This window comes from Oncorhynchus tshawytscha, linkage group LG04 (assembly GCF_018296145.1).
Source record: "Oncorhynchus tshawytscha isolate Ot180627B linkage group LG04, Otsh_v2.0, whole genome shotgun sequence".
NCBI lineage: Eukaryota > Metazoa > Chordata > Actinopteri > Salmoniformes > Salmonidae > Oncorhynchus > Oncorhynchus tshawytscha.
In genome coordinates this window covers 69,172,584-69,186,477 of record NC_056432.1, presented here as the reverse complement: position 1 = coordinate 69,186,477, position 13,894 = coordinate 69,172,584, and the positions used below count along the sequence as shown (strand labels likewise).

The 13,894-nt window shown below is 46.1% G+C and overlaps 1 protein-coding gene across 6 annotated transcripts in view; it reads right to left on the bottom strand.

The window, feature by feature from the left end:
- Positions 1-912: 912 nt before the first annotated feature.
- LOC112247046 (synaptotagmin-7) overlaps positions 913-13,894 on the bottom strand; it is a 107,053-nt gene continuing 94,071 nt past the window's right edge. For 5 of the 6 annotated variants that reach the window (XM_042321131.1, XM_042321133.1, XM_042321136.1 and 2 more), the window contains 6 exons: positions 13,486-13,594; positions 6,348-6,612; positions 5,876-6,045; positions 5,525-5,639; positions 5,087-5,286; positions 913-4,290 (listed from right to left, as the gene is read on the bottom strand). In XM_042321131.1, coding sequence (XP_042177065.1) covers positions 4,186-4,290; positions 5,087-5,286; positions 5,525-5,639; positions 5,876-6,045; positions 6,348-6,612; positions 13,486-13,594 — 964 coding nt within the window. In that variant the 3' untranslated portion in view covers positions 913-4,185. The remainder of the gene's footprint in view (positions 4,291-5,086; positions 5,287-5,524; positions 5,640-5,875; positions 6,046-6,347; positions 6,613-13,485; positions 13,595-13,894) is intronic. The other variant, XM_042321132.1, reaches the window with a different exon arrangement.

Here is a 13,894-nt window from a genome sequence, read left to right as displayed (position 1 = left end):
TGTAGAGCGGAGGGACAGCTTGTTGGGCCAGACGTAGAGGGAGGGACAGTGTGTTGGGACAGACGTAGAGGGGAGGGACAGCGTGTTGGGCCAGACCTAGAGCGGAGGGACAGCGTGTTGGGCCAGACCTAGAGCGGAGGGACAGCGTGTTGGGCCAGACCTATAGCGGAGGGACAGCGTGTTGGGCCAGACCTAGAGTGGAGGGACAGTGTGTTGGGCCAGACATAGAACGGAGGCACAGCGTGTTGGGCCAGACGTAGAACGGAGGCACAGCGTGTTGGGCCAGACGTAGAGCGGAGGGACAGCCTGTTGGGCCAGACGTAGAGCGGAGGGACAGCGTGTTGGGCCAGACGTAGAGCGGATGGACAGCGTGATGGGCCAGACCTAGAAGGGAGGGACAGCGTGTTGGGCCAGACCTAGAGGGGAGGGACAGCGTGTTGGGCCAGACCTAGAGGAGAGGGACAGTGTGTTGGGCCAGACCTAGAGGGGGGACAGTGTGTTGGGCCAGACCTAGAGGGGAGGGACAGCCTGTTGGGCCAGACCTAGAGCGGAGGGACAGTGTGTTGGGCCAGATGTAGAGCGGAGGGACAGCTTGTTGGGCCAGACGTAGAGGGGAGGGACAGTGTGTTGGGACAGACGTAGAGGGGAGGGACAGCGTGTTGGGCCAGACCTAGAGCGGAGGGACAGCGTGTTGGGCCAGACCTAGAGCGGAGGGACAGCGTGTTGGGCCAGACCTAGAGCGGAGGGACAGCGTGTTGGGTCAGACCAAGAGGGGAGGGACAGCGTGTTGGGCCAGACCTAGAGGGGAGGGACAGTGTGTTGGGCCAGACCTAGAGCGGAGGGACAGCGTGTTGGGCCAGACCTAGAGCGGAGGGACAGTGTGTTGGGCCAGACCTAGAGCGGAGGGACAGCGTGTTGGGCCAGACGTAGAGCGGAGGGACAGCGTGTTGGGCCAGACCTAGAGCGGAGGGACAGTGTGTTGGGCCAGACCTAGAGCGGAGGGACAGCATGTTGGGCCAGACCTAGAGCGGAGGGACAGCATGTTGTGGTTCTGTAAGCCACCTATTAAATGATAAACCAGAACACAAGGCCCCTGATGCACACAGGCCTGAGTGAACGGTCCCTCTGCCCAACAGAAGAGGGCTAGAATAGAATATGCTGTATGTGGTATTGTCAGATGTAATGAGCTCCCCGCTCCCTTGTCTTTCCTTCTCTCTTCACTCAAGACTCTCGAATGTCTATGGCCCCCTCCCCAACCAACCCATAAAACCCCAACAAATAGAAAGTAGACACATGCCCTTTGTCACGTTCCAACATCCCAGTAATCATTAGTGTCTCCTCCTTAGCGATCAGCGACAACATAAATAATTAACTGAACATCTGAATTACTTTATACAGAATAAGAACAGCCAAAAACAGATTCCATATTAAGAAAATGAAAATGGCAAAAGTGAACACCAAGCACACATGCATACACGGTAAACACAAACAGTCAGATGTTGACACACTCATACACACATTGCAAACACACATTCAGTAGACACAAATAAACAGTCAAATGTAAACAGAAAATAGGTTTAGTTGATATTATTATTATTACTCTTGTAGCTAGAGAAACTTAATCTTGGAAAAGGTCACACCAGGATGACATCAGGAGCAGCACAGAGCAGAGGGGGTCGGGCCAGTAATGGAACAGCCTGGTCCTGAAGCAGGACAAAACAGAGGGGGTTTGGTCCGTAACATCCGTGGTCCTGAAGACTCACTAACACCCAACTATCTAACATCAGGAGCAGGACAGAGCAGAGGGAGTTTGGTCCGTAACATCCGTGGTCCTGAAGACTCACTAACACCCAACTATCTAACATCAGGAGCAGGACAGAGCAGAGGGGGTTTGGTCCGTAACATCCGTGGTCCTGAAGACTCACTAACACCCAACTATCTAACATCAGGAGGAGGACAGAGCAGAGGGGGTTTGGTCTGTAATGAAACAGCCCTGGTCCTGAAGACCCATTAACACCCTAACTATCTAACATCAGGAGCAGGACAGAACAGAGGGGGTTTGGTCTATAATGAAACAGCCCTGGTCCTGAAGACCCACTAACACCCTAACTATCTAACATCAGGAGCAGGACAGAGCAGAGGGGGTTTGGTCTATAATGAAACAGCCCTGGTCCTGAAGACCCACTAACACCCTAACTATCTAACGTCTGGAGCAGGACAGAGCAGAGGGGGTTTGGCCAGTAATGAAACAGCCCTGGTCCTGAAGACCCACTAACACCCTAACTATCTAACATCAGGAGCAGGACAGAACAGAGGGGGTTTGGTCTGTAATGAAACAGCCCTGGTCCTGAAGACCCACTAACACCCTAACTATCTAACGTCTGGAGCAGGACAGAGCAGAGGGGGTTTGGCCAGTAATGGAACAGCCTTCCACTAAGACCCTAAACATTTATCTACTAACATTCTTATAACAATGTGTTCTGTAACATGCACACTAATGAATAAGATGTTGACTAAATGACTTACAGACCAACTGACAGACACACGTTCCAACAGACAGGCAGAATTACACAAAATTACTGACAGAGACAAACAGGTAACGTTACCAACCTTGATGGGGACAAGATCAATTGGCTTAGTGCTCCATTATAAACTAAACTGACTTGGTTGGGAGAGGGGCATTTATTTGTGGTTATCTGCAGTGGATGATGCAATTGAGAGAAAGCAGCTCAGATGAAGACTGGTGGTTCATGTCAAGTTCCTCCTCTGCTTACCGTTCCACACCAGGCAGCAGGCACTACCCCACAGACTGTACCCCTCTCTCTCTGTCACTGCTTAGCTGCTGTGACCTCTCCAAGTCTTCAAACATATCCAGTAGAATACTGATGATTATTATTGTCATCATTATTATCAGTAATATTGTCGTTATTCATTTGATAGCAGTGCAAGCCCAATACTTTTACACACTTGCACTCGCATTCACGCTCTAACTTTCGCTGACACGCACGCACACACACACACGCACACACACACACACACACACACACACACACACACACACACACACACACACACACACACACACACACACACACACACACACACAGAGAATTCGACAGAATAATAGCTGTCTTTTTGCTTCTATTTACTGTCTCTGGAAGAACATTTTGATTGGTCTCTTTAGGCTTTTTAAAAACAAAACACAACATTGATGACTTTACTCTTTTTCTGTCATTATTCTTTTTTTTTCTCTCCGGAAAATAGGAACGTCTTTTTACATTTCCCCCATGGACCAGTGTAAATGATCAGTCATGTTCTCCTTTTTTCATCTAGAACTTCATTTGGAGTTACAGCACATCACCCACAGCACGCACAGACAACAAGGGGGTCCAGCCAGGGAAGAATCACTACAGTGGTGGGAGAGAAAGAGATCAGAGATGATGAACGGGGTGGAGTGACAGTGTCACGTCTAATTCCATTATCATCCAGACAGTCCATCCCTCTTCTATTCCATTGGTTTGCCTCTCTCTCTCTATCGATCCTTCCTGTTATATTCTCTGTGTGTTTGCAGAAGAGAACGGACCAAAAGGTCAACGTGGGAAGCAAAAAAAAAAAAGAACAGCCAACCAGATTGCTTCTGACGACAGAGAGAGCAGTGATTAGGGAGAGAAGAAGCCTCCCCTCACTGCCACAGGAGAACGATGGAGAGACACAGGATTAATGGTGGAACTGGATTCCTTGTCGGTCAGTCTGTCACACAGTCACAGATATAATGTTTCCTGAAAGACAGGCCCTTCACCAGCTCCTTACGCAGGATTCTTATCTGGTCTATTTGAACCTGTTTTTGTTGGTGGCTGAGGCTCACCCTAGGGCTGGCAGAGGGAACTGCTCCAAAGTAAAAACAGAGTAAAGGTGGACTAAGGAGAAAAAACAATGGTTGAGAGGAAGGTATGACTTAAAAGCAACAAGACTCAGAAAGGACCTGGCTAAACAGAGGGGAGTAGAGGAAGGAGAAGTTCATTAGGGATCTGAGAGAGGACAGGCAGGAGGAGAGGGTGGATGCGTTGGATGGCTATTTGTACCCATGTTCTGCAGCGAGTCAGCCTTGTGCATAACGATAGGGTGGGAGGGCAGGGCAGGGCAGGGGGCTGGGATGGTCTGGATGGATGTGAAGGACCTACAGTATCAGGCCTTGAGGGCATGCCACTGCTGCACGGCATTACGAGGTTTACCCATCATGTCCTTCCAGTGCTTCACCTCCGCCGGACCACTCTTCCACGAGAGATAGATCTGAGAGAGAGAGCAAGAGGGAAGGTGGGAAGAAAGAGAGGAAGAGAAGGGGAGGAAGGGAGGAGGAGAGAGAGATGGAGTGAAAGAGAACGAGGGGGGTGAGATGGATAAGCAGGATATCTGACGTCACAGAGATCTATATTACTCATACTCAAACAGAGAGAGGTAAACTAAACTCTCTGAAGTCTGGAGTGTCCCTGCTGTTACCATAAAGCTTGCCAATCACCCTAATCTGAACTTAATTCATATCGGGAGCTGAGGAGAGTCATTAAGATGAAACAGCTGTTTTACTCTCTGCAATTTTCAGAGCAGGGGAAACAAGGGGAAAGATTTGTGTGAGAATGAGACTTATGTTTAGGTAGAGAGATGGAGGCTCCCAAGCAAGCCGCAGCTGTGTTTTATTGGTGGTGATTAGATTATGGGTGAAAGGGCCAGCGCCTGTGATGAGGCATGTTTGGTTTACTGAGGGGTCACTGTCAGACACTGGATCCATAGTAAGGAAGCCTGTATGAGGGTTACAGTGTGTCAGAAAATCAATGGGATAGTGCCTCTGTGTGCTACAAACAAACCACACAATCAAAGGATATCAATCTTACTGTGTCAGTATGTAAGAGCAATCTTGAGACAGTGACTGTTAATATGTCGTTGTGTTAGTGTGTCTGAGAGCAGGATCATTGTGTGTGTGTGTGTTATGAGTTTATGTATGTGTGCTTGTGTCTCAGTATGTGCCAGCAGGGGTCAGTGTGGACTGGTGATGTACGTGGCTGGTGGTCTGGGCGTTACGAGGGGGTGGTACCTTGCCGATGACGTCATTGCGACTGAGCTTGTCCTTGTCCATGACGGTGATGATGATGGTGGTCTCTCGGAGCACGTGGGCGGGGACGTCGAAGGGGAAGGACTCGTTGAACACGGGGTTCAGACAGCACTTCATTGTCACCGTCTTCTTCTTCTCCACACGCTTGTCCTTGTGCATCAGCCACAGCTTCACATAGGGATCTAACGGGGGAGACACATCACTTAAACACAGAGGTTTCAACCCAAATGGCACCCTAATCCCTATACAGTACACTTATTTTGACCAGGGCTCATAGAAAGTAGTGCACTATATAGGGAATAGGGTGTCATTTTGGATGCCGTATGGATGGAGAGATACTGAAACCACATTGACACATGTTACGGTAGACAGACTGTAGCACAGGAAATAGGTGATGACAGAGTATTGTATGTACTGTACCGGAGGTGCCTCCAATGTCCATGGCTTTGAGGTTGCGGGCTTTGATGATGGTCACAGTGATGGTGTTGGCTTGAGGGTTGTAGCATAGTGACACCAGCAGGTCTCCTCGACTCCCCTGAGAAACACAATGACAACACCACTCACCAACCCTCTCACTCCCTCCATCCCCTCTACCCCCTTCTGTCTCCCAGTCATCCCTCCTTCTCCTTGTTCCCTCTCACTCCCTCCATCCCCTCTACCCCCTTCTGTCTCCCAGTCATCCCTCCTTCTCCTTGTTCCCTCTCTCCTACCCTTCCCCCTCATCCCCTGTCCCACTGCAACTGTCCTAGTCTGTGTGTGTACTTTACTCACGCTGCCGTCGCTGCAGGGCTTCAGCTCCTTCCAGTAGGTCTGCTGGTTGCCCAGGTCCACCTTGTTAAGGGGAATGGACACCTCCCCGATGGGGTCGTTCCTGCTGAAGCGATCGTAATCCAGCACCTGCATATAGAGGGTCCTCTGGATCACCTTCTCATAGGGGAACCCTGAGGGGAACAGACAGATACATAAACAGACAGATAAGAGTCTGATATGTGCTGGACAGAGATTTAGGGAGTACTCTTTCAGACTTTATACAGGATAACCAATAGCCATACGTCTACAGTGTATAGTTCTAAGACCAGATGTGTGTTTTTATAATGTGCAGTAGTTGCCACTGCGTCCCAAATGGCATCCTATTCCCTATGTAGTGCACTACAGGGGCCCATAGGGCTGTGAACAAAAGTAGTGCAGAATAGGGCGCCATTAGGTACGCAGCCTCGTATGCAGGGTGATTTCACAGTCTGACCTTCAAACAGGAAGGTCTCGTTCCAGCGAGGGTTGAGGTTCTTCCTCTTGACCTTGGTCTCCAGCTTGTGCTTCTTGTCAGGCAGCAGGTAGAGTTTGACGAAGGGGTCTGAGGTGCCAGAGAAGTCCTTGGCGGGGAGCTCCTGGCCCGTAAGGATCTTGACGGTCAGGGTGGAGTCCTGGAAGCTGTAACCCACACTGAACTGAATCCGGCCCAGCTTCTCAACCACAGGCCCTTCTGTGTCCTCTTCTGAGCCTGGAGAGAGCTGGGAGAGAACAGCAGCAGAGAACTCTAATATTTATCCAGTCTATACGACGGTAGAATCGCAATTGCATACTTCTCGCGTCCTCTCTCCTTGACTCCATCTCAAAACACATTGGAGAAGGTCAGAGGGGAGGGACCTCTGGCACTCTCATCCAATGGGTTTTGAGAAGGAGGCGAGGAGAAAGGAGAGAGGACGCAATTGAGATTCTCCCTTTGTACACTCAACAACCCTCATCCCAATACCCCCACCCTTTCCCAGCATGGAACACACAGATGAAACACTCAGGGACATGAACACCCAAGGTGAACAAGGAGCTTTATTTCTCATCCACAAGGGGGCAGTCAAACAGCACTGGAACTCACGTGCAATGCTGCCATCATGCTAGCCTAACGTTCAGATAATGTTATGTCATATGTCTGGGCTTTACTGAGCGATAAGGGAGGGAGCGATGGGGGAGAAGGCATATCTTGAGCGGAGAGGCAGGAGATATTCTGTGAGTAGAGAGACCCCCTGCCTAACTGGAGCTGGGCCCCGAGGGAGGGAAGGAAATGCAGTTAAAAGGCTGCTATCTGATAGAGAGGGACCAGAGGCTTGGCCCAAGGTGCAGTTCCTGGAATTTAATCTCACATTCTGTATTCTCTCCCACACATCTCGCTGTTGCTCTGCCTCCTCGTTCTAAATCTGATCATCTCTCCTCGTTCACTCTCTTGGTGTCTGATGTCTGTCTGTCTTTCATGAACACACACATGCGCACACAGACATACTTACATGGACGCATGCATGCACACATCGTCTTTGAGACAGCGCTCCTGAAATTTGCCCCACCTAGTTTTCAAAATTTTTCAGGGTCAATCTGTTTTTTATTCTCTTTTACTTGTTGCCCAATCGCTTTGCCTGAAACCCACATAACCCACATAGATACAGAACCTACAACTCCACAAAATACAACCACATACTGAGCCCACCTACACTATACACATCTCTCCACCCCCAGACCATGTGAGGGTCAGAACACAAGGTTAATCATATTATTAACATAATATGTACACACACCACACCAACCAGCACAAAGACATCCTCTGGCGTACTGCATTAGCATCGAATAGCCCCGGCGATATGCAACTTTTCAGGTAAGTCAGGAACCAATATACAATATACAGTCAGTTAGGAAAGCAAAGGCTAGCTTTTTCAAACAGAAATTTGAATCCTGTAGCACTAATTCCAAAAGGTTTTGGGACACTGTAAAGTCCATGGAGAATAAGAGCACCTCCTCCCAGCTGCCCACTGCACTGAGGCTAGGAAACACTGTCACCACCGATAAATATACGATAATCAATCATTTCAATAAGCATTTTTCAAAGGTTAGCCATGCTTTCCACCTGGCTACCCCTACCCCGGCCAACAGCTCTGCACCCCCTGCAGAAACTTTCCCAAGTCCCCCCCGCTTCTCCTTCACCCAAATCCAGACAGCTGATGTTCTGAAAGAGCTGCAAAATCTGGATCCCTACAAATCAGCTGGGCTAGACAATCTCTCTTTCTAAAATTATTTGCCGAAATTGTTGCAACCCCTATTACTAGCCTGTTCAACCTCTCTTTCGTATCGTCTGAGATCCCCAAAGATTGGAAAGCTGCCGGTGCGGTCATCCCCCTCTTCAAAGGGGGAGACACTCTAGACCCAAACTGTTATAGACCTATATCCATCCTGCCCTGCCTTTCTAAAAATCTTTGAAAGCCAAGTTAACCAACAGATCACCTCAGCCATGCTCAAGGTCCTAAACGATATCATAACCTCCATAGATAAAAGACAGTACTGTGCAGCCGTCTTCATCAACCTGGCCAAGGCTTTCGAGTCTATCAATCCCCGCATTCTTATCAGCAGACTCAATAGCCTTGGCTTCTCAAATGACTGCCTTGCCTGGTTTGCCAACTACTTCTCAGATAGAGTTCAGTGTGTTAAATCGGAGGGCCTGTTGTCCGGACCTCTGGCAGTCTCTATGGGGGTGCCACAGGGTTCAATTCTCGGGCAGACTCTTTTCTCTGTATATATCAATGATGTCACCCTTGCTGCTGGTGATTCTCTGATCCACCTCTACGCAGACGACACCATTCTGTATACATCTGGCCCTTCTTTGGAAACTGTGTTAACAAACCTCCAAATGAGCTTCAATGCCATACAACACTCCTTCCGTGACCTCCAACTGCTTTTAAATGCTAGTAAAGCTAAATGCATGCTCTTCAACCGATTGCTGCCCTCACCCTCCCGCCCGACTAGCATCACTACTCTGGACTAGAGGTTGACTGATTATGATTTTTCAACGCCGATAACGATGATTAGAGGACCGAAAAAAGCAGATACCAATTAATCGGCCAATTTGTATATATATTTGTAATAAATGACAATTACAACAATACTGAATGAACAATGAACACTTATTTGAACTTGAAATATAATACTTAAATAAAATCAATTTAGTCTCAAATAAATAATGAAACATGTTCAATTTGGTTTAAATAATGCAAAAACACAGTGTTGGAGAGAAAGTAAAAGTGCAATATGTGCCATGTAAAAAAGCTAACGTTTAAGTTCCTTCAGAACATGAGAACATATGAAAGCTGGTGGTTCCTTTTAACATGAGTCTTCAGTATTCCCAGTTAAGAGGTTTTAGGTTGTAGTTATTATTGGAATTATAGGACTATTTCTCTCTATACAATTTGTATTTCATATACCTTTGACTATTGGATGTTCTTATAGGCACTTTAGTATTGCCAGCCTAATCTCGGGAGTTGATAGGCTTGAAGTCATAAACAGCGCTGTGCATCACAGCATTGCTAAGAGCTGCCATTTGAATGAATGCTTACAAGCCTGCTGCTGCCTACCACCTCTCAGTCAGACTGCTCTATCAAATATAAAATCATATACTTAATTATAATATAATAAACACACAGAAATACGAGCCTTTGGTCATTAATATGGTCAAATCCGTAAACACTTTCAGTGAAATACGGAACCGTTTCGTATTTTATCGAACAGGTGGCAACCCTAAGTCTAAATATTACTGTTACATTGCACAACCTTCAATGTTATGTCATAATTACGTAAAATTCTGGCAAATTAATTACGGTCTTTGTTAGGAATAAATGGCCTTTCAACAGTTTGCAACGAGACAGGCGGCCCAAACTGCTGCATATACCCCGACTCAGCTTGCACTGAACGCAAGAGAAGTGACACAATATCCCTAGTTAATATTGCCTGCTAACATTAATTTACTTTAATTACATATGCAGGTTTAAAAATGTATACTTGTGTATTGATTTTAAGAAAGGCATTGATGTTTATGGTTAGGTACATTATTGCAACCATTGTGCTTTTTTCGCTAATGCGCTTTTGTTAAATCATCAAGTTGAAGTAGGCTGTGATTCGATGACAAATTAACAGGCACCGCATTGATTATATTCAATGCAGAACAAGCTAGTTAGCCTAGTAATATCATCAACCATGTGCAGTTAACTAGTGATTATGTGAAGATGGATTTTTTTTTATAAGATAAGTTTTAGCTAACAACTTACCTTGGCTCCTTGCTGCACTTGCGTAACAGGTGGTCAGCCTGCCACACAGTCTCCTCGTGGATTGCAATGTAATCGGCCATAATTGGCATCCAAAAAGGCCGATTACCGATTGTTATGTAAATTTGAAACCGCCCCTAATTAATCAGACATGCCGATTAACTTCACTAGTGTAGGGGGCAGCATTCGGAATTTTGGATGAAAAGCGCGCCAATATTCAACTGCCTGCTACTCAGGCCCAGAAGATAGGATATGCATATTTGGATAGAAAACACTCTAAAGTTTCCAAAACTGTTAAAATAATGTCTGTGAGTATAACAGAACTGATATGGCAGGCAGAAACCAGAGGAAAATCCAACCAGGAAGTACTATTATATTGAAAGGCTGTTTTTCCATTGAAAGCCTATCCACCATACAAAGACTTAGGATCCAGTTCACGAGCTCTATGGCTTCTTCTACACGTGGCCAGTCTTTAGACATTGTTTCAGGATTTTACTCTGAAAAATAAGGGAGATACAGCACTTTCAATCAGTGGCCAGTGGAAATTTCCAGACATCAGCCATGCGCCTGATCGGGAATACGCCTTTCTTGTTTCTCTTTTTCTATTGACGAAGCTTTGGTCCGGTTGAAATATTATTGATTATTTACGACAAAAACAACCGGAGGATTGATTTTAAACATCGTTTGGCATGTTTCTACTAACTTTTATTGTACTTTTTAAAAACTTTTAGTCTGGACTTAGTGCAAGCGCCTTGAGCATTCGGATTACTGGACCAAACGCATGAACAAAAATGAGGTTTTTGGTCATAAAGAGGGACATTATTGAACAAAACAAACATTTACTGTCTAACATGGAGACCTGGGAGTGCCACCAGATGAAGATCATCAAAGGTAAGTGATTCATTTTAATGCTATTTCTGACTTGTGAGCCCTCTCCTTAGCTGGAAAATGGCTGTATGGGTTTCTGTGGTTAGGTGCTAACATAATCGCAAAGTGTGCTTTCGCAGTAAAGCCTTTTTGAAATCTGACACAGCGGTTGCATTAAGGAGAAGTTTATCTTTATTCGTATGTTTAACACTTGTATCGTTTATCAATGTTTATGATGAGTATTTCTGTAATTTGATGTGGCTCTCTGCACTTTCACCGGAGGTTTGTTTGGGCCAATATATTTCTGAACATAACGCGTCAATGTAAACTGAGATTTTTGGATATAAATATGAACTTTATCGAACAAAACATACATGCATTGTGTAACATGAAGTCCTATGAGTGCCATCTGATGAAGATCATCAAAGGTTAGTGATTAATTTAATCGCTATTTCTGACTTGTGAGCTCTCTCCTTGGCTGGAAAATGGCTGTATGGTTTTCTGTGACTAGGTGCTGACCAAACATAATCATATGGTGTGCTTTAGGAGTAAAGCCTTTTTGAAATTGGACACTGTGGTTGGATTTACAAGAAGTTTATCTTTAAAATGGTGTATAATACTTGTATGTTTGAGGAATTGTAATTATGGAATTTTTGTTGTTTTGAATTTGGCGCCCTGCAATTTCACTGGCTGTTGTCGAGGTGGGACGCTAGCGTGTACCAGAGAGGTTAATCGAACCTCCACTCTGGACGGTTCTGACTTAGAATATGTGGACAACTACAAATACAGTACCTAGGTGTCTGGTTAGACTGTAAACTTCCAGACTCACATTAAGCATCTCCAACCCAAAATTAAATCTAGAATCTGCTTCCTACTTCGCAACAAAGCCTCCTTCACTCATGCTGCCAAACATACCCTCGTAAAACTGACTATCCTACCGATCCTTGACTTCAGCGATGTCATTTACAAAATAGCCTCCAACACTCTTTTCAGCAAATTGGATGAAGTCTATCACAGTGCCATCCGTTATGTCACCAAAGCCCCATACTACCCACCACTGCGACCTGTATGCTCTCGTTGGCTGGCCCTTGCTACATATTTGTCCCCAAACCCATTGGCTCCAGGTCATGTATAAGTCTTTGCTAGTTAAAGCCCTGCCTTATCTCAGCTCACTGGTCACCATAGCAACACCCACACATAGCACGCGGTCCAGCAGGTATATTTCACTGGTCAACCCCAAAGCCAACACCTCCTTTGGCCGCAATTCCTTCCAGTTCTCTACTGCCAATGACTGAAACGAATTGCAAAAATCACTGAAGCTGGAGACATATCTCCCTCTCTAACTTTAAGCATTAGCTGTCAGAGCAGCTTAACGATCACTGTACCTGTACACAGCCCATCTGTAAATAGCACACCCAACTACCTCATCCCCATATTGTTATTTTTTAAATTTATTATTATTATTTTTTGCTCTTTTGCACCCCAGTATCTCTACTTGCACATCATCATCTGCACATCTATCACTCCAGTGTTAATGCTACATTTAAATTATTTTGGCCTATTTATTGCATTACCTCCCTAATCTTACTACATTTGCACACACTGTACATAGACTTTTCTATTGTGTTATTGACTGTACGTTTGTTTACCCCATGTGTAACTGTGTTGTTGTTTTTGTCACACTGCTTTGCTTTATCTTGGCCAGGTCGCAGTTGTAAATGAGAACTTGTTCTCAACTGGCCTACCTGGCTAAATAAAGGTGAAATAAAAATAAATGTAAAAAAATCCCTTGTGACAGACTGACGTAGCTGGCCAGTGCACGCAATAATTGATTCTGGGTACCGGGATTATTCAAATGAATTCACTTCTATAAACGCATATAAAACTTCTAAAATCCTGCATAGGTAGTATCACAATGAACCCCCCCCACCCAAAAAAAGAAACTGTGCCTCAGTGATAAAAAAAAGTTATAGATATTAACTAGGCCTAGTGAAAGTCTTCGACTCACATTGTGAGAGACCAGAGATGGAAAGAGACCGTGGCCAACTGCAGGTCTGATCCAACTGACAGGCCCTGTTGGCTCCCCCTCAAAGTGAAAGTATCATCATTAAGCATCATCGGGACCTCCATAACGCAGACGTGCAACCCACATAATAACACAGGTCCCATCCCCCACCCGCGCCCTGTCCACCCAGCACTCACAGCACTGTGTTCGCAGCGTAATTACCAGCTTTTGCTGAATAAAGCATATTCTACTGAGTTTCTCCTTTGTGATAGTCAAGCTGGGTTGGGAAATGTCATGTAATTAGCATGTTTTGTCATTTAAGACATCTAAATGCTGCCACAAGTGGGTGGATGTGGACAAGCCCATAGACACGCAGAGAGGAGTACAGATGAACAATCATTAACACAGACAGGGGGGAAGGGAGCAGGTTTTCTCACCATGTGAATGTCGCTGGTGGTGACAGAGTTGGTCAGGTCTGTGACAGAGGAGTTCCCGAGGCGGCCTGCCTCATCTGGGGTCTGGCTCCCAGGTTTACCCAGGCTCCTGCTTGGGGGGGGGTCAGAGACACAGTCAGGACGGACACTGAGAGAGAGGCCAATGGAGCACTAGGAGAATCCTGCTTCTGAACACAAAGAGCCAGCCTCAGGTCTGTGCTGCAACCTGCAGCTCATCAAATGGCTTCCCACCACAGGTGAGGCTGCAAGGTCTTGTGTCAAGGCTGAACTATACAGAGTCCAGATCTGAATGTGACTGATGATGTCCCCAGACTTGGGAGTAACACGGGAATGTTAGTGACTTACACTCTCACTCACACCTTCACACACATACATGCACACTTAGTTCCAA